Source organism: Nyctereutes procyonoides, unplaced genomic scaffold, assembly GCF_905146905.1.
Source record: "Nyctereutes procyonoides isolate TBG_1078 unplaced genomic scaffold, NYPRO_anot_genome, whole genome shotgun sequence".
Taxonomy (NCBI): Eukaryota; Metazoa; Chordata; class Mammalia; order Carnivora; family Canidae; genus Nyctereutes; species Nyctereutes procyonoides.
In genome coordinates this window covers 17,838,021-17,858,394 of record NW_026575030.1, presented here as the reverse complement: position 1 = coordinate 17,858,394, position 20,374 = coordinate 17,838,021, and the positions used below count along the sequence as shown (strand labels likewise).

General features: G+C 40.8%; 1 protein-coding gene across 4 annotated transcripts in view; it reads right to left on the bottom strand.

Annotated features, from left to right (window-relative positions):
• Nucleotides 1-479: 479 nt before the first annotated feature.
• FAM168B (family with sequence similarity 168 member B) overlaps nt 480-20,374 on the bottom strand; it is a 43,381-nt gene continuing 23,486 nt past the window's right edge. For all 4 annotated transcript variants that reach the window (XM_055316393.1, XM_055316392.1, XM_055316395.1 and 1 more), the window contains 4 exons: nt 6,513-6,655; nt 6,199-6,376; nt 5,439-5,564; nt 480-4,990 (listed from right to left, as the gene is read on the bottom strand). In XM_055316393.1, the coding sequence (XP_055172368.1) occupies nt 5,452-5,564; nt 6,199-6,376; nt 6,513-6,655 (434 nt within the window). In that variant the 3' untranslated portion in view covers nt 480-4,990; nt 5,439-5,451. The remainder of the gene's footprint in view (nt 4,991-5,438; nt 5,565-6,198; nt 6,377-6,512; nt 6,656-20,374) is intronic.

The window sequence follows — 20,374 nt, the reverse complement described above, 5'->3', positions numbered from 1 at the left end:
CTTCAGAGGCTCAGAAGGAGCTGGGAAAACAGTGTATGGCCTGGGAGATGTCCTGGCTCAGCGCCTGCAACCCACCCAGGCCTAGAAGCCCACTGCCTCCTTCACTGCTCCCAGAGTCAATGTTTAGCTAAAGTTTAGCAAATGTGAATTTGAGGGTCAGGCAGTCTGCAATCTTTCTGGGTCTTAGCATCCTCCTCAGTGAAATGGAGAATGTGTCCTCCCAGGAGGACCCAGGCCAGAGGACCAGAAGAGGAAGAGGGCCAGCTTTCCTTCCCTTCCTCTTGGGGAGACAGTCCCCACAACCTGTTGCCTCCACACACCCTTACACCCAACACAAGGTCCCTGGGGCTGAGCACCACAAGGGCCTCTGCCCCCAAACCCTGGATTTCCTAACTTGAAAGAAGCTACATCACCTCCCAGCAAGGCCATGCGACCTCAAAATAAAACCTACAGGGGAAAAAAATTTAAAAACCGCAATATGCAACACAAGTCAATCTTTATTGAAAACTGCAGTATTAATACATAACAATTCTTGTTACAATAAACGTGCTTTTAAGAATTTTAAATCTGAGCTCATCTACTCATCAGATTGCATAAAAAATTAAAATAGTATGAATTTACACATAATGGAACTGGCTCAAGATGGATGTTCCATTCGTTTATATTGATTGACACCGTAAGTTCAATGCAGAGGTGAGGGATGCCTTTAACACTGGAAGACAATGCTGACTTAAGCTTAAAAAAAGTACCAAGAACGGTCTAAAAAAAAACCCAGTATTTAAAAATTAAAAAAAAAAAAAAAAAGGAACCATTTCCTAGTCAGTCTGAATCCATGTGGCTCCTTGGGGGCTCTCCTCCATCACAGCAACCCTGCCAGGAGCAAAGCAGAGCCCAACTATTTTACTGACCACTAGCCTACATAAAGACCCAGGGGGATACTGACAAGGCTCACCTCCAAAACACCAGCTGTGGGAGCTCCTGAAGACCACTGCAGGCTCCCCGAACAGACGCCTGCCTCTCTTCTGTCCCTGTCCCAAGTGAGCAGACTTTAGTCTTTGGGATTCAAATAAGGTTACCCCTAGGATTTTCTGTTCTTCAAATGAATAGGGGTTGAGGAGGGAGGACAAATCCTCTGAAACACGTTAAGATCCAACTTTGCAACTTTCTACCCAAAAAGATCAGACCCTCCTCTGTAGCAGGTCATCTGCAAGTCTGTTCAAAAGAAGTCTGAAGGACCTTCAGGAAAGCTCAGGCTGAATAATAAGCAGCTCAGGGAAAAAACACAAACATTTGAGACATGCTAGAGAGAAGAGAGCTAAGCAGTCTGCTCTTCCCCTGAGCCAACCACACTCCTCTACAGATACCCCCACCCATTCTTAGAAAGCACCAGAGAAGAACCAGAAGCTGCCCCCCACCCTCAAGCCATTCACCCTTAAAACTGCCTGCGAGCCTGCTGAGGGGTCAGACAGGCATCCTGTCCTGTCTGGGCAATACTCAGGTTGGCAATGACTGGGATATCCAGCCATTAGCTGCCAGATGGGGAGAAGGTGGCCCAATTAGAGAAATATTGTTTCCAAATGTTTACAAGAACAGGTGAAGAAGTCTGGATTTCCATTTTGAAGTAGGCCCCAATATAGATGTGGTTGGTGTTTGCCACTTTTTACTACCAACTGGCAGGCACACTCATAGCAACCCCTGGGCCAGATATCAGCATATCCAAAGTGCCTTAAAAATGTACTTCCTCTCATTATAGAAGTGATGGTGCCGCCAGATGGAGCAAGGCACTATATGCCCAGCATGGGAAGGGCAAGATGTCCACCAACCAGGTGCCCAGCCCAAGGTTCAAGACCTCTCTCATCTCCTGTAAATACTACATTTGCATAGCACTCAAAAGACACAGATTCACAGAATAGCAACTGGCAGGCCTAATAACCATACCAACAAGAATGTTCTAAAAAGATTTAACACAAGAGATCTAAAAGGTTCTGGAAATACCTTGCCTCTGTGCCTATCACATGAATGGACCTGGCCCTGATGATAGTCTCACTTTTCAGAGGCAGCAAGCTAATGGGACCATCGCTCATTACTAAACACTCAAGTCACCAGCCTGGATCAAAACAAAATCCCCATAACCAGAAAAACAGACCTCCTAAACCTTAGCAGAAAAGCTGTAGAACAAAAATTTAAATACCCATGACGACATTCTTGTTTAAAAAAATTAGGTCCTTTGCTTGCCTATCTCCACTTCTAAGAGAACCATAATTCAGCTGAAAGACTCTCAAATTAGGAATGTCACATCCCCCCCCCCCGACCAAAGTTAAGTTTCTCTGGATGTTCCACTATTATGCTTGAGATATCAAATTATGAACTTTATAATAGAAATCTATTCCTTAGTTAATTTTACTGGAATTCAATGCTGTTAAAATTACAACCTATGATAGTTTTGCTACTATTCATATGTCCAAATTCTTACCTGCTAGACAAGATCTACCTTTCATTATCATATTTGATAGCTATGCCCTGATAGGTTCAAAACTGAAAAGATTTCCAGATGTATTCCATTATGCAAAAATATTTGATAAAGTCTTCAAACACACCTTCACAAAAGGGAAAAACATTTTAAAAAATCGTAAGGGAAAGTTTATGAAGCTGATGTAAATGGGAGCAAAATGCAACCCACCCTCCTTGCTCTCAAAAACACAATTCAGTGCTTGTGAAAACACTCACCCTGTGTGTGCCATGTCTTAAGCAAGCCCAATGAAGCATCCTATGTAACTTCTTTCTGTTCAATTCAAATAATTCCATCCCTTACATATAGTTGTGTGTGTGTGTGTGTGTGTGTGTGTGTGTGTGTGTGTGTGTGTGTGTGTGTGTTCCCATTCTGGTGCTAGGGCTTTTTTTAAAGCATACACTAAAATCGTATTTTCTCCTAATCTATTACACTAAACTGGGGAAACTGACTTTTCTGTTACTTGGTCAGTTCAGCCCTGGATCCCTTACAACCTATCAGATATTTATTACAAACCATCTATTATACAGATGGAATTACCAACAAAGAGTTGAAGAACTGGACACAAACCATATGCCTGGAGTAAATGGTTCACACATATACAATCTCGCTTGCTCTCTCTCAAACACACATGTGGGTTAAGTGCTAATGAGCAATTTAAAGAACTTATCAGTAAGCACACTACATTAATAGACATTAGGAATAAGGAATCTTCTGTTTACAATGATCCATGCAAAAATATTCCTAAACTTCTTATAAAATAAAATGTGAAAAAGAAAATTATGGGATACTTACCATAAAAAAACAAGGTTACCAAAGGCTCAGAGTTCAGGTGTCCCACTCAACAAATGAGGCCAAATGCCAAACCAGTGCCAGAGCCCTGACCTAGCTGCCAGAGACAGAAGAGTAGGGTCCCCTCCCCAACCAAAGCCCACAACACTTGAAACAATGATGGGGTGAACAGGAGCACACCCCCACCTGACAGACTGCTGAAAGGGAACAAAACCCTCACCCTCCCACCCCTTCTTTGAACACACACTCCCTCAATACAAGCTGAGCATAAATCCTCTTTGTTTCTTATATACAATATTCAGACCTTAAACACAAAAAGTCCTTTCCAAATAAATCCCAGCAGGCAAATATATTCTGATTCTGCCTGGCCCTATGTTGTCCATACCTGCTTTGTGCTAAAAGCCCTCAGCTACAAGACATGGCAGACAAGGCTCACAGACGAGGTACCAGCCCTTCCCTCACACCTCCACAGACCCATTTCCAGGAGCCACCTCCAAATGGTTTCAGATGACAAGTCTCCATCAGGTGGACGGGCCCCAACACAGCCACAGGCCTGCCTCCTTAAAGAAACAACTTTAAATAAAGTTTTGTTCCCGTTTAAAATAGTTCTTAAATATACAACTTTCTTCATAACAGCTGAAATCTTTGCCCTTCTTTGGTGGGGGGAGACGAGACGACAGCAACGCCTACATATGTTTTCAATGGACTGAAACATTTCAGGGGAGGTGTGGAGGGGGGGAATGGTTTTCTAAGCTAAATAAAGGAGAAGCAAATACGTCCTCCAAGTGTGGCTGTTTCTCCTTCATGTACCTTCCATCCCAGAAAAATAATTTCTGTTCTACATAGGACTTTTCCAGTAAAGATACAGAAAACCTCTATCTGTAAGAGGCTTATAAGAAGCTAAAGAAAACTTAGATGGCAGAGAAAAGTGCTTTGCTGATACAGACACCACTTCTTGCCCCTAACTGTACTGGCCACACAACTCTACACTTTTATGATCATCTTTAAGAATGTCCATACCACAATGCCCTGGCAAGACTAAACGGCAAGAAAGAGATGCCCAGTAAACTGGCTGCATCCCAGGCAGTGGTGGCCCTCCCCATACTCTCCCCCATTCCGTGCAGTCAGTGTGAAAAAAACAGAATGCTGAAAAGTCAAAGTCCACGTTATCAACTGGCAACCCACCTCAACCCCAAAGGCTGAAGAATCATCTAAGGGATTTCAGATACTCTATGAAGAAATTCACTTTAACACTTATAACTTTAAGACTCTGGATACATTACAACAGTGCATTAGTGATACATGTTATAAAATGCTTTTCCATTCCTTTGGGTTTGCATATGATGGTTTTGCATCAGTCACTGCAGGTAGATTGAGCAAGCTTTGTTTTTGTGTTTGTTTTTTTAAACATGCATTCAACTAGATATGATTCAGAATAGATTAATACTCCCCTTTTTATCATTACAGTTAGCTAAAAAATTGCCAGGCAGCCCACAAAACAGGATTTACTTTAAGACCAACCCACAGAGTTAGTTGGAGACTAATGGCACTGGACCTGCTGGGCCGGGCCATAGTAGTGTTTAGCTAAGTGTCGAGAGCATTAAGAAGAAAGTCCAGGTTGGAGGCGCGAGGCCTGCAGCACCAGCTGTGGAACCTCCATGATGTGACTGCACAGCTCCATCCTCAAATCTGGAAGGGAGAGAGAGAGACATGGAGTCAACAAAGAGTGCCTCTGACACCGCTGCTCCAGAAATCGAGGTGTTTCATTCAACTCAAGGAAGACAAAATCCATTAGGACCAGAAAGGGCAGTAGCAGGAAAGGCTATTGCTTCCAGTTCCCATGGACCTCAGAGACACTTCCAGTTACAATTAGAATCCTGTTTCCTACAGAAAGCAGTGGGAGATTAGAGCATGGAACAGGAAAAGAATAAAGTCTATAGGGTACAAAGCAAGTAGTCAATGGTTTCCTTCCTTCAACTTTGTAGAGTCAGTAAGAACAAAAATTTAAATACCACATTGCTCTTAGGTTAAGAGGTAGCATTTTTCTCATTAGTGCTTAAAATATGGTAGATGTGCCATTCTGTACTGAAAAAAGGCACCTTAGTCAAGAGCTGACACAGGCTTCCCGGTCACTTACGTTTGCAGGGTGATCACCACTGAGGGGGCACGTAGCTGTAGGTGGGAGTTCCTGGGGCCCGATATGTGGGCACAGTGACTGGGTGGGGGGCAACAGGAGTTGGGGAGTGGGCGGTCAGCAGGGTACCTGGAAGAAAGAGCAGCTGTGTCAGTGGCAGGCAGTACCACCCACACACAAGGCTGCCTATAACCAAACAGCTCCATGCTGCCTGGCAAGAGAGCTCTGGGCTGGCCTGCTTTGAAAGTAAAAAGGGGTAATCTTGACCTACAGTGCTATCAGAACTCTGATCATACACAACATGTAAACACTAACATTCACACAACTTGCCCTGCAAAGGGAGCCCACACTAAAGGGAGGTACCAGAAGGGCCAGCCCACCTAGATCAAAATAATCCCCTCCTGCTCAAGTTTGGTGTGCTCCTCAGGGGGACCAGCCACTCCTCAGCCCTACTGCCAAGGGCTCAGCTCAGTCATCAAATACAGAGATCACTATCCACTCGTGCCTACAGGGAGGGTACTTGGTTCTTGGCTTATCACTCTCAACTCCACACTCAGTCTCCTCTCAACTGAAAGGACAAGAGGAGGAAATGAAGGGAAGGGGAAAAAAAAGATCATATGCTATTCCTTTCCTGAATCGTATGTCCTTCCATGCAATTCGAGCCACGAAAAATCAAACTAAGGATCAGAGAGAATTAGTGAGCTCTCCCTTCCCTTGGCTCTCATGCCATTATAAAACAGGCGACCCAGGGTCAAGGACTCACCTGCTGACATGGCCATAGTGGTCCCAGCCACCATGCCCATGGTGACGCCGTTGCCTCTAGGTGGAGGGATGGGAGCAGGGTACACTGTCGCCGGCATGCCATTGGGCTGCACCACTGTGGTGTGGTGGATGACGTGAGGGGGTGCTGCGTACAGGGGCTGTGTGTAGTACGTGCCTTGCTGTGGAGAAGAGGAGAGACAACTGCCACAGGGGTCCACGCCCCATGGATCAGAGAGCCCAGAGAGAACCAACCCTTCCCATACACACAATACCCATGAGCACCATTAAGAGACCCACAGCACACCCCAGGCCTACCTGTGCGTAGGGGCTCTGCTGGGGGTAGGCACTTCGCACAGGGTACACAGCAGTCTGGTAGGGGTTAGGGGAGGAGGAGTATGGTGGCACTGCCCCGCTGGTGGGGGAACAGGACACTTTGTAAGGAGTGCCAGGAGTATAACCTGAAACAAAAAAGTCAATGGCCATGAGAAATCCAGAGCTTTTCCTGTTAAGATCAAGAACAAGATAAGGATGTCCACTCTCATCACTGTTATTCAACATAATACTGGAAGTTCTAACCACAGCAGTCAGACAAGAAAAAATAAAAGGCATCCAAAATGGTAAGAAAGAAGTAAAACTGTCATGCAGATGACACGGCACTATATAGAGAAAACTCTAAAGACTCCATCAAAAATTAGAATAAATGAATTCAGTAAAATTGTAGGATATGAAATATACATAAATCTGTTGTGTTTCTACACACTAATAATAAGGTAATAGAGAAATTAAGAAAGGAGGCCCATTTACAACTGTACCAAAAAGAATAAGATACTTAGGAATAAATTTAACCAAGGAGGTGAAAGACTTGGGGAAAAAAACTGAAGGCAACACAAACAAATGGAAAAATACACCACAATCATGGACTGGAAGAATATCATCAAAATGTCCTTACACCAAAAGCAATCTACAGATTCAACACAATCCCTATCAAAATATCAACAGTGTTTTTCACAGAACTAGAACAAACAATCCTAAAATTTATGTGTAGAACCACAAAAGACTTCAAATAGCCAAAGAAATCTTGAGAAATGAGAACAAAGCTGGAGGTATCATAATCTCAGATTTCAAGACATATTACAAAGCTACGGTGATCAAGACAGTATGATACTGGCACAAAAATAGACACATAGATCAATGAACAGAATAGAGAACCCAGAAATAAACCCATGCTTTTATGGCCAATTAATCTACAACAAAGGAGACAATATACAGTGGGGAAAAGATAGTTTTTAAAATAAATGGTGTTGAAAAAACTGGACAGCTACATGCAAAAGAATGAAACTGAACCACTTTCTTACACCATACACAAAAATAAAATGGATTAAAGACCTAAATATGAGACCTGTAATCTTAAAACTCTTAAAAGAAAACATAGGTAGTAATTAATCTCTTAGACATTGGCCTTAGCAACATATTTATGGATCTCTCAAGCAAGGGAAACAAAAGCAAAAACAAACTATTAGGTCTACATCAAACCAAAAAGCTTTTGCACAGGGGTGCTTGGGTGGTGTACTCGACTGAGCATCCAACTCTTGGTTTTGGCTCAAGTCATAATCTTAAGGTCATGGAATTGAGCCCCCTGCCAAGCTCCCAACTCTGCACTAAAGGAATCTACTTGGGTTTCTCCTTTCCCTCTGCCCTCCCTCCTGTGTTCTCTTTGTCTCGCTAAAAGAAATAAATCTTAAAAACACACACCCACAAAAATAAAAAGCTTCTGCACAGAAAAGGAAACCATGACAAAACAAAGACAACCTAGTTACTGGGAGACAAGATCTGCAAATGAAAAATTTGATAGGGGGTTAATATCCAAAATACATAAGTAACACCAAATAAACAAACAATCCAGTTAAGAAATGGACAGAAGACCTGAATAGACATCTTTCCAAAGAAGACATACAGATGGCTCACAGACACATGAAAAGATGATCCACATCATTCACCATCAGGGAAAAGCATATCAAAACCACAATGAGATCTTACCCTGCACCAGTGAGAATAGCTAGTATCAAAAAGACAAGAAATTTTAAGTGTTGGCAAGGATGAGGAGAAAGGGGAACCCTGGTCCACTGTTGGTGGGAATGTAAAATTGGTGCAGCCACTACAGAAAATAGTATGGAGGATCCTCAAAAAGTTAAAAATAGACATACCACATGATCCAAAAGTTCCACTACTGGGTATTTAACCAAAGAAAATAAAAACAGTATACATACAGGGAAACAAGGATTGAGTACATCATTCCTATCTAGGAAACCAGCTCCATTGTCAACAATAAATAAATATTTAACAGTGAGGGGGGTCCCTGGCAGGTGCTAAGAGGTTCCCAGCACTTTCAGAGGTAGAGCCTGGTGGAGAAGGAGACAGTCAAGTTGCCAGCTCCTGCTGAGATTCTCCAGCAGAAGCAAACTGAAATTACAATAATAAATAATAATAACACAACAGTAATAAAAATAATATGCTTTGACAATTATCACAAAACCAACCACACATTATAAATAATTTTCTCCTGGAGGACCTGACAGTGCAGAGAGAACAGTGCTGCTTTTCCTGGGGTGTAAGTAGGCTGCCTGGTTCACGCACCTCTCCGGCCTGGGCTTGTGCAGAAGTCCTACCAGAAAATGTGTGTTTGGTGCTGTCCTGAGGGGACAGGCAGGTTCTGATTTCCCCCTTTTTGGCTCTTCCAAGCAGCCTCTGTCCCCAGCTGCACCCCCAGCTTCTAAGGTCTTCCAAGGGTCATCGTGGTCCCTGGCCCCATTTCCCCCAACACTCCTGCTTATTGTAGCATTATTTACAATAGCCAAGTTATGGAAGCAACCCAAGTATCCAAAGACAGAAGGGATAAAGAAGATATTGTATATACGTCTGTATGTGGATGTACGTACGTACAAATATACACACACAAACACACACACACACAGGAGTATTACTCAGCCATAAAAAACGAATGAGATCTTGTCATTTGCAACAACATGGATAGACCTAAAAGGTATTATGTTAGGTGAAATAAGTCAGATTGAGAAAGACAAATACCATATGATCCAATGATTTCATATACATGTACAATCTAAAAAACAAAATGAGATGCCAGGCTGGGGGTAGGGGGAATGGTGATGGGTAAAATAGGTGAAAGAGGATTAAGAGATACAAACTTCTAGTTATAAAATAGTCTGTCATGGAGATGAAAACTACAGTACAGGGAATATAATCAAGAATACTGTAAAAACACTGCATGGTGAAAGACGGTGAGCAGACTTACTGTGCTAAGCAATGAGCAACACATAGAAATGTTGAATCACTATGTTTGTACACCTGAAACTATTGTAAAATTTTAAAAGAAAAGGAAAAAAGGCCTTAATTCAAACCCACTTTCAGGCCTGGCACTGGGAGGAACCAAGTGTGCAGTGAGGAACAAGGCAATGTTCCAGCCCTGACTGCAGTCAAAATCTGACACCACGGTGGCCTTGTCTAACCTCCACAAAAATATGGCTTCATTTCTAGACCTGATGTGCAAGAATGTATGTGAGGGGAGTAAAGGTAGGTGGTATTTGGGGGGAGAAGGAAAAAACAAAGGAGAAAGTTCAACTGAGAGTATACTCAACATAAAGAAATACCTGTCCTGTGGGAATACAAATTAGTACACTTTCCTGGGGTACAATCTGGCATTAAAAGTATGGACTGGAACAGACCAACTATAACAATGCTCATCACAGTGTTGGTTATTACAGCGAATTAAAAGGGGAGGGGGCAAACATGTCAAACACTAAGGCTACTACAGTAAAAAGATCTGAGTTAAGACAGCAAGTTGAACATATACGTTTGCCATCCAAAGTGACAATAAATCAGATTAATAAGTAAAAGATGTAAAGTCACACGGATGAAGAATGGGAAAGAAGACAACACTTTAGAACCTAAAAGGCAAAAGTGAAAAATGAGTTGGCAGACTCAAAATAGCTGCATCGCAGCCAACAGTGAGGAGAGCTGAGAAGCTACCAGGAACAGCCCTTCCTCAACACCTGGAAACTGTTAGCACTTGCTTCCAGGAGTTTACAGAGGGCTACAGTGGAAGAGTGCCTAGAGTCTATTTGGTGAACAGGCAGAAGACGTCTAGCTCCCCTTCCTGCCTCCCCATTCCAACACAGAACAGAGGCTTATTCTCAAGGGAGGCTAAGAGATGGTCTCTGAGCTGCTATGTTCATAGCAGGTTTATTCATAATGACCAAATGTCCACCAGCAAACTACTATAGCCATACAATAAAATACTAGTCAGCAACCAAAAAGATTAACTGCTGATACACACAACATAGGATAAGTCTCAAAAAAACTGTAAGATGCAGAAGTCAGACATAAGAACACATGCTGAGGGTGCTGGGCTGGCTCAGTTGGTGGAGCATGCTACTCGATCTCAGGGTTGTGAGGTCAAACCCCCATGTTGAACATGAAGCCTACTTAATAAAATTTAAACAAATTTATATATATATATAAAATTTTATATACACGCTAAATTCACTGATAAGAAACTCTAGTAAAGACCAACCTAATCTTCAATGATAGCAAACCAATTAGTGGTGCTTAGGGGCCAAAGGGCATGAGGGAACTTTTCAAGAGAAGGAAGTCACTTGGCTGTAGTGGTGTTACTCAACTGTATGCTTCTGTCTAAACACACCACACCATATGCTTTAAAAGATAACTTTTAGTATATGTAAATTATACCTCAATAAAATTGCTTTCTAAAAGTATCTGAAAGGGGCACCTGGGTGGTACAGTTAAGTGTCGACTCAAGGTTTCAGCTCAGGTCATGATCTTAGGGTCATGAGATCAAGCCCCACTTTACTACACAAACTCAGGGGGGAATCTGATGATTCTCTCCCTACCCTCTGGCCCTCTCCGCACCTCTCTCTCTAAAATAAATAAATCTTTAAAAACAATTTTTTTAAAGTGTCTGAGATACTACTTCTCATTTATTACAAGGGCTCACTCACACTTAGTTCATGGGAATGTCAAACAGCACAACTTCTCATAAAGCTAGAGAAATACTTTTTATAGGACCCAGAGTTCACTCTTAGATATTTGCCCTAGAAGAATAAAAACATACATCCACAATAAGACTTAAAAGAAAAATGTTCACTTCACCCAAATTTATTCATAATAGACAAAAAATAGGAAATAATCCAAATGTACATCAAAAGGAGAATGGATAAATGACAATACATCCAAATATACACTACTCAGTATCAAAAAAGAAAAAACATGAATAAATCTCAAACCATGTTGAACTTTTAAAAGATGCCAGACACATAAAAGAGCACACATTGTACAATCTCATTTTCAATACCTAGCATGTAAGTATACCTATGGAGGCAGAAAAGGGAGGGTGGTTTGGTGAGGGTGGAAGGAAAGTGTCTGGGATGATCGAAGTGCTTGATTTTGATTCAGGTGGTAATCACATGAGTATATACAATAGTCAAAATCCGTCTAACTGAATACTTAATACATGAGTGTTTGTGCATAAATTACACCTCGAGTTTAAAAACAAGTCCACCTGGGTGGCTCAGGTGAGCATCTGACTCTTGATTTTGGCTCAGGTCATGGATCTCAGGGTCCTGGGATCGAGCCCTATGTTGGGCTCTGTACTCAGTGGGGAGTCTGAGATTCTCTCTGTCCGTCTCCCTCTGCCTTCCACCTTCTGCTCACATGCGCTCTCTCAAATAAATAATTAAATCTTAAAACAAAAAAGCTGAGTATTAAGAAAATTAGAAAAATTTAAATGACATTATTGGACTGTGGTTAGAAGTGTACATATATTTTGTTTTTAAGGGAGAAAGAGAATGAATAACTCCCAGGAAATTAATGTTTGGTTTTTCTTAATTTATTTATTAGAGAAAGGGGCAGAGTAGAGAGAGAACCTCAAGGAGGCTCCCCGCTGAGCAGTGGAGCCCAACCACACAGGGCTCAATCTCACCACCTTGAGATCATAACTTGAGCCGACGTCAAGAGTCAGGCACTTAACCAAGTGAGGCACCCAGGCACCCTGAAATGCACTAGTTTTAAATGATGCTTTTTTTGAGCCACAAAGAAATTTCCCTTTTACAAGGATCAAGTCAGTCATAGAGGTCCTTCTTAGAACTGTCATGTACTTTGTGTTCCTCGGTTTCACTCCCCAAAATGTCCTGCATGGCATTCATTATGAAGATGCTGATAAAGATACTACTGGCCAAAATGTCACACAGTCCTGTGTAGCAGAGTGGGCACAACCCCAGATCTGGATATGAATCCTGACTCCATTGTCCAAACCAGGCAACTCCCAAGCTCAGCTACTTTCAGTTTGAAGAGTGAAAAGACCCTCCCAGATTTTTCTGTGTTATTCTGAAATTCATTTTAACTGCTATGTCAACTGTAAGTAAAAATAACAAACAGCCACTTTGCTCAGGTGGAATGCTTCCATCACCATAACTGGGCCACAAGTATGCCCACCAAGTACCAGCATCTCATTGATCCCAATAGGATAAACTGATTCTGCAAAAGCAGCAGCTATTTGAGGAAGTGAAAACACACAATGAATTCATGAAAAAAGTGAAGAAAATAGAGTCTCTAAAAAGTCTATCACTATTCCTTTTTTTTTTTTTTAAGATGTTATTTATCGATTCATGAGAGATACTCAGAGAAAGGCAGAGATATATAGACAGAGGGAGAAGCAGGCTCTATGCAGGCAGCCCGATGTGGGACTCAATCCCAGGACCCTGGAATCACGACCTGAGCCAAAACCACTGAACCACCCAGGCGTTCCAGCCTACCACTGTTCCTAGTAAGAAAGTCTAAGACCATTTTGTCACTATTCAAAATGCACAAGGAGCTTGGAGCTCGGATTGCATGCAAAATGGAAGTTGCCAACCTGAATGAGCCTCCACAAATATAGTATAAAATCAAAACAAGGAAGATCCAGGTATACAGCCCTTCACAGAGAGATTCTCTGACTTAGAAGCACTCTTTTGACCAACCACATCCACTGAAAAAAGGTAAAGTCCTTCACACAAAACCAATGAATGGTCAACCTATGCTTTTCGTTCTTCTAATGGAGGCCCAAGGCCTACTGCTGCAGAAATCCCTCCAGCTGGCCCTAAGTCTCTTAATCACCTGAAGGTGTCTTCTTATAGAAGGGGATGAGATGATTCCAAGAAGCTACTATGTGCATACACCTGTCAGAATGCAACCAAACAGTACACTTAAAATGTGTGCATCATATGTAAATTTCACCTAAAAAGAAAACTAAAACAGAACTGCAAACATATATTAATGATATGTACACTGAACTAAACGAGTAAAGTGTATTAACATCCACAACCTACTTTGAAACACATTTAAAAAACAAGATGGGAGGAGGGGTAGAGGGAAAAACAGACTCCCACGGAGCAGGGAGCCTCTATGCAGAACTAGATCCCAGGGCCCCTGGGATTATGACCTGAGCTGAGGGCCGACCCTTAACCGACTGAGCCACCCAGATGCCCTAAAATATTAATTTTAAAGAGGATTTTAGGGGTGCCTGCCTGGCTGTCAGTGGAGCACATGACTCTTGAGCTCAGGGTCAAGAGTTCAAACCCCACAGGGGGATACAAATTACTTAAATAAAACTTTAAAAAAATAAGTTGATTTTTAAAGGTTTAATTTAGGGATGCCTGGGTGGTTCAGTTGGTTAACCATCTGACTTGCTTTCAGCTCAGGTCATGAGCTCAGGGTCATGAGATTGAGCTTTGTGTGGGGCTCTGCACTGGGCATAGAGCCTGCATAAGATCCTCTCTCTCCCAATCCCACATCCTGACACTTTGTGCACGATCTCTCTTTAAAAAAAAAAAAAAAAAAAAAAAAAGTTTAATTATAGAATTTTGGCAGTTTACATGTAGATGTTCACTGTGAACTTTTTTCAGTTTCTCTGTATACTGAAAATTTTCACGATAAAAATGTTGGAAAAAAATAGTCACCCACTATTTCTATCAATGACAGCAATGATTTTTTTTAAAGACTGATTTTAGAGAGAGAGGGAGTGGAGACAGGAGCAAAGGAAGAGGCAGTGAGAATCTTAAACGAACTGCCTGAGCACAGAACCTAACTCGGAGCTCCATCTCAGGACCCTGAGATCATGACCTAAGCCAAAATCAGGTCAGACACTGCCATGATTCTGCCATCCAGGTGCTTCAGCAATGATTTTTAATATATGCTTTCTTATTGCAAATTTGTATAACTGTGAGCTATGTCCTAATACTAACCAGAAAATATATTTTGTTTTCTTATATAGGTACTTTCTATCCAACACTAAAGACAAATCAGTTTCAAGAAAACAAATATATTTCCCAGTTAAAACTGAGTATGTGCTAGGCATCCTACTTTTTGTGTTTTATGCAACACTAGCTCCAATGTATCACACAGAATCTCAACAGTAAGCTTAAAATACACACACACCCCTCTCATAGTATCCAAAACTGACATGGCCTATCTAAAATAATTTTTAGCCTTGTCAACCATTCACAATACAAAACCAAATACATTCACTACACAATCTTTAAAAACAGTAACAGCTTTCCAGAGTCTCCTCTCCTACAAAGACCATCATATGAATGCAACACAGACAACAAAATGATTAAAATCTTTCTCCTTTCACTTTTACCAAATAAGTGAGTCATTGCTGGCTAACTTCCTCTTAAGGAAAAACTCATGTAAAGGCTCACTGTTCTTACTCTGCTGTGAAGTGCCAAAAGCTTTTTACATTCAAATAGATCATTTCTTCCAAAACTGCTGTATACCACAAGTTATTTTATATAATTTTCTTAGCATAAAAGACATTTATTTAGAAACTTCAGAATAGGGACACCTGGCTGGCTCAGTGTGAGGAGCATGCAAGCCCCATGATGGGTGTACAGATTACTCAAATAAATAAAAAAAATTAGAAAAAAATCTTCAAAAAATATTAAAAAAGAAAAAAGAAAATCCTGAACATAAAATGTGAGAAGGAAAGACCTGCACCAAAACACAACATCAAGAAATTTCAAAACACTGAGACAAAAATAGTAATACAAGATTACCAAAGAGAAACCCAGATTACAGTCAATCAAGCATCAGCAAGGTATCACAATTCTCAGCAGCAACAATGGAAGCTGGAAAACAATTAAGCAAGGTCCTCAAAATTCTGGGGGCCAGAGGGATGGGGGCAGATAACTGCTAGCTTAGAATTCTATAACCCAACTATTAAAGTATAAGTGCAGAACAAAATGTTTTCAGACATGAAAAAAAAAAATCACAAAAATGTGACTCTTCCATGCTGTTGGGAGACTACTAAAGGAGATCCTCCACTAAAACCAAAAGGTAAACTAAGACAAGGAATCGATCAGAAGGGAAAGGGATACGAAATCCCTGACATATTGGAGAAGAATGACCCTAGGGTAAGGCCTAACCTAGGATACCAGGACCAGGGAAGATAAAGCATTTGCAGAAGAAAATAGGCACACATTCATCAAAGGATGCTCACACAGTCACAGTAACAGGGATGGGAAGGAATGAGGTTACCTTCAAACTATGTGCATGTAAACCCTTAATTAAAATGAAGAAACAGATTCCATGACCCCACGACCTGCTAACATTCTAAGGCTTTTCTCTTTTATGTGGCTGCTATAAGTGAAGTTTTTCTTAAACAAACCTGGGGCCTTACTTCATGAACATAATTGAAATCTTCACCAATTTATTCTCCATCCAGCCCTGCATGGCATGACCAAGGAAACTATTTCATCACTTAAGAGTGATGAAAACATTTTTCTCCCTTTAAAATGTGTACTAGTAGGTTGGGGAATAGGTTAAATAGTTCATGGGTATTAAGGAGGGCAATTGTGTTCAATACTGGGTATTGCATGTTAAGAGATGAAACACTAAATTCTATACTTGAAATTGATATTACAGTGTATGTTAACTGGAATTTCAAAACTTGGAAAGAAAAAAAATACCCCCTCATGTGCTAATGTAGTGTTTAAATCACTTCTTAAACAGAGTTTACTGTAAAGAACTGAATCTTCTCTTGAAGGCTTCAGATGATCGTTGCAAATATTAATTATACTCACAACTGTAAATGGGAGAAGAGAAGCCTGAATGTGCAGCCTCAGGGTGTGCATACTGCCTGCCAGAATCCTCAAATAACACAGCTGAGAGGATATGTTAATTCATTATACAGATGCCAAAAATGAAATAAAATCACTTTCCCAGAAGTGACACAGCTACAATCTGAGCCACATCTAGCACACTCCAACCCCAAACTCTTTCCAATATATTGCTCTGATTCCAAAAAAAGACAACCCACTCTGGCTGCATGGGTACTCAGCCTACTACGCGCTTATCCATGAGGATGAAATGAATGACACCTCCATCTCCAGGCTCTGAGTAATGGAATCTTTCAGCAAAAGACATGACATCTCATCACAAGGTTCTCTAAACCCTTGCTATGTCATACTTAGAAGAGTTAAGAGTTAAGAAATAATAAGTGGTCTTAGGATTGCCAAAGTGCTTCAAAAGCCAATCTCCAGAAACACACCACCTGTGTACTACACATCAGCTTTGTCCACAAATCTGATGCTGAGAGAACCAACCAGAAGGCAGTTGAGAAAGCAGCAGAACTGAACACAAAATTTCTTTTTAACTTTTTTATTGTGACAACTCTGGCTTGCTCATCAGGTAAGATGAAAGGCCCACTGAAAAGGAAACATTTTTAAATTGACAATATGAAACATTGAGCAGATGCCAGAAAAAGATAGGAGCACTGCTGTGGCCCAGACTCAAATCAGGTAGCTGAAGCACTGGGGGAACGCTGGTGAGACCTTCAAAGTGCTTTCATTTTCACATCTGCAAATTTCATATACATCTTTATCCCCAGCCTCTTCCTGCTTATTTTTTATTCTCAACTTATTTTGTCATTTACAAATTTCACATACATCTTTATTAACAGCTTTCCCTAACGATCAGAGTGGTCTGACAATACTGGGCCAGCAGTCTGGCAGCTGACAACTCCCTAATATCTGTCAGCAGATGTCCCTGTGAATACGGCAGGCACTGCTGGCAACCACCATCCCCAACAATCCCATTACTCCTACCTGCCTCCAGCTTCTGGGGTTACAATAGCAACTTGAGAGCAGTTTTGGAAAAGCAGCAAGAAAAGGACTCATCTCTCAAAGAGAAGATGGAGGACACATGTTCTACAGGTTGGCCCCAAGGCACCCCAAAGGAAGAAGCTAACCAGACCTAAAAACACCAAGCTTCCTCTTGGGGGAGTACTATACTCTCCAGGCAAGAAAAGCTTTGACAGCCTCAAACAACTTGAGGCTCTTTTTGTAAAAAAAAATTAAAAAAAAAAAAAGAGTTGGAAGCTTTCAGCACATTTTTGTTTAAAGATTTATTTACTTGAGAAAGATAGAGAATGCATGCGCCTGCACAGGGGGACAGGGCAGCAGGAGAAGAGAGAGAATCCTAAGACAACCCCGTGCTTGCGACGCCTGGGTGGCTCAGTGGTTTGGCTCCTGCCTTTGGCCCAGGGAGTGATCCTGGAGACTCGGTATCAAATCAAATCCCATGTCAGGCTCCCTGCATGGAGCCTGCTTCTCTCTCTCTCTGTGTCTCTGCCTCTCTCTCTCATGAATAAATAAAATCTTAAAAAAAAAAAGAAGACCCTGTGCTGAGCATGGATTCCAATCCTACGACTCTAAGATCATAATATGGGCCAAAACCAAGAGTCAGACGCTTAACCAACTGTGCCACGCAGGCACTTCGCTTTTAGTACATTTTTACATTAACTTGTTGTACTCCAAGGAGAAACTGAGTACAAATGAGCTACCAGGGAAAATTCTAGAACGTGACATTTTATGGTAGTTTGCAGCATAATCACATACAGTAACAAACAACTAAATTCTTAAGCAAAAAAAAAAAAAAAAAAAAAAAAGAACCTCAATCTATTCCTCTCATCATACATAAAAAGTAAACAAAATGGGACACAGACTTAATGTAAAACTTAAAACTATAAACCTTCTAGAAGAAATATGAGAACATCTTTGTGATTTGTGTTAGGCAAACATTTTTAGAAATGACACCAAACATATGACCTACAAATGAAAAAAACAATAATCTGAAAATTATTAAAAACTCTTGCTCTTGGGGTATCTGGCTGGCTCAATGGAGCGTGTGACTCTTGATGTTGGAGTTACAAGTTCAAGCCCTAAACTAGGTGTAGAGATTACCTAAAAATAATCTTTAAAACACACACACACAGAACAAATTAAAAATAAAACTCTTGCTCTTTTAAAGACACTGTTAAAAGAATGAAACAAACACAACCAGGGGAAAATATGTGCAAATCATGTACCTGTAAAACAAGTAAAACTGAAAAACAAGTAAAACTGAATAAGAAATTCAAAACTGATATACAGTAAAAGATGTACACACTTAACCAAAGATGTTACAAATGGCAAATAAGCTCATGAAAAGATGCTCAACATTATTAGTCCTTAGGCAAGTTCAAATTAAAACTGGGATGACACATTACCATACCCACCCCCCCAAATGGCTAAAATTAAACAGAATGACCATACCAAGTGTTGACAAGAAGGTAAAGGAACTGGAACTCTCATACACTGCAGTTGAGAATGTAAAATGGAACAACCATTTTGGAAAAACAGCTTGGCAATTTTTTACAAAGTTAAATATACACTTGCCATGAAACCAACCACCTTTGTATCTACTCAAGAAAAATGAAGCATTACATCTACACAGACTTGTACAGAGATATTCACAGCAGTTGCATCTTTAACAGCCCCAAACTGCAAATAATCCATAGGTTCATCAACTAGCAAATGCATAAGCAAACTGTGGTATTCCCATACAACAGAAACCCACAATAAAAAGGAACTATGACATGGATGTTAATTATGGAGAATGAAAGCAAAAAAAAAAAAAAAAAAACCTGGGCCAAAGGCAGTCACTTAACCAACTGAGCCACCCAGGTGCCTTTAAGAGAACTACTTTTAAAACGTTACACAACATAAGAAGTTTTACAAAAGGAGATGGACAGTGACATTTAGCTGTTAAAGAAACCAGTGAAGAAAAAAAATAAAAACAAAAGAATAAAACAAGAAACCAGTGAATAATAATATAATATTGCTAATCCCAGGAAAAGGATTTCTATAGGATCCCAAAAGATAAGCAACAAAGTAACAAGTACTCTAGGCGAGATGGGAGAGAAAGAACCTTAAGTAAAAGCTGGCAAAAACACAAAACAGAAACTATTCTGGAAAGAACAGGCCAATGTGTCAAAGAACCAGAGATTAAAGGAGAGTCTCCCCCTCAGTCACAAGAAACCTTCATTGGGGAACATTACTCTGGTGTAAGCAAGCAGGAAACATGAACTAGAGGAGAAAAGGCTTGGGAACAAGAAGACCAAGCCAAGATCTTTGTCTAGGTGTGAGCTATTGGCTGAACAAATACAGTCAGAGTAGGAAGAGAAAAGGAGAAAGGGACAGAAGAGTCGGAGAAGGAAGAATTTTATGATTAGCAAAATAGAATTCAGGGAAAGGATACTACGCCTCTCTTTCTGTCAAAGTTAACTGTGTGCGGCTAGGTTTTCTGAGGTGAAAAAAGTGAAGCACCCCAGCAGATCCATGAGGCCAAGCCTTCAGGTCAGTGTGGGCCATCACTACTGCAGCAGAATCACAAAGTCTAGTCTAGGTGAGTAAAGCCTGGAACGAGCCCACACTAGAGCATAAGCTCACAAAGTCCCACTGTCTTTTACAAAGTTCAGATCCAAAACAAGTGGACTTTCAACTGTATCACTGATTTCTAAAATCTAAAAATATTCTCACGCATTTGAAATTAAGACTTTGTTTTAAAACTATACAAGACACAGCATAGGGAATATAGTCAATAGAATCAATGGAACTGTAATAGGGTTGTCCAGTGACAGTAACTCTACTTGTGTAAGAAAAACATAAAGTAGATTTGTAGAAATCACTGTGTTGTACACCTGAAATTAATGTAACATTATCAACTACACTTCAAAGAAAAAATAATAATAGTAAAACTATAATCGAAGTGCCAAAAACAGTATAGAG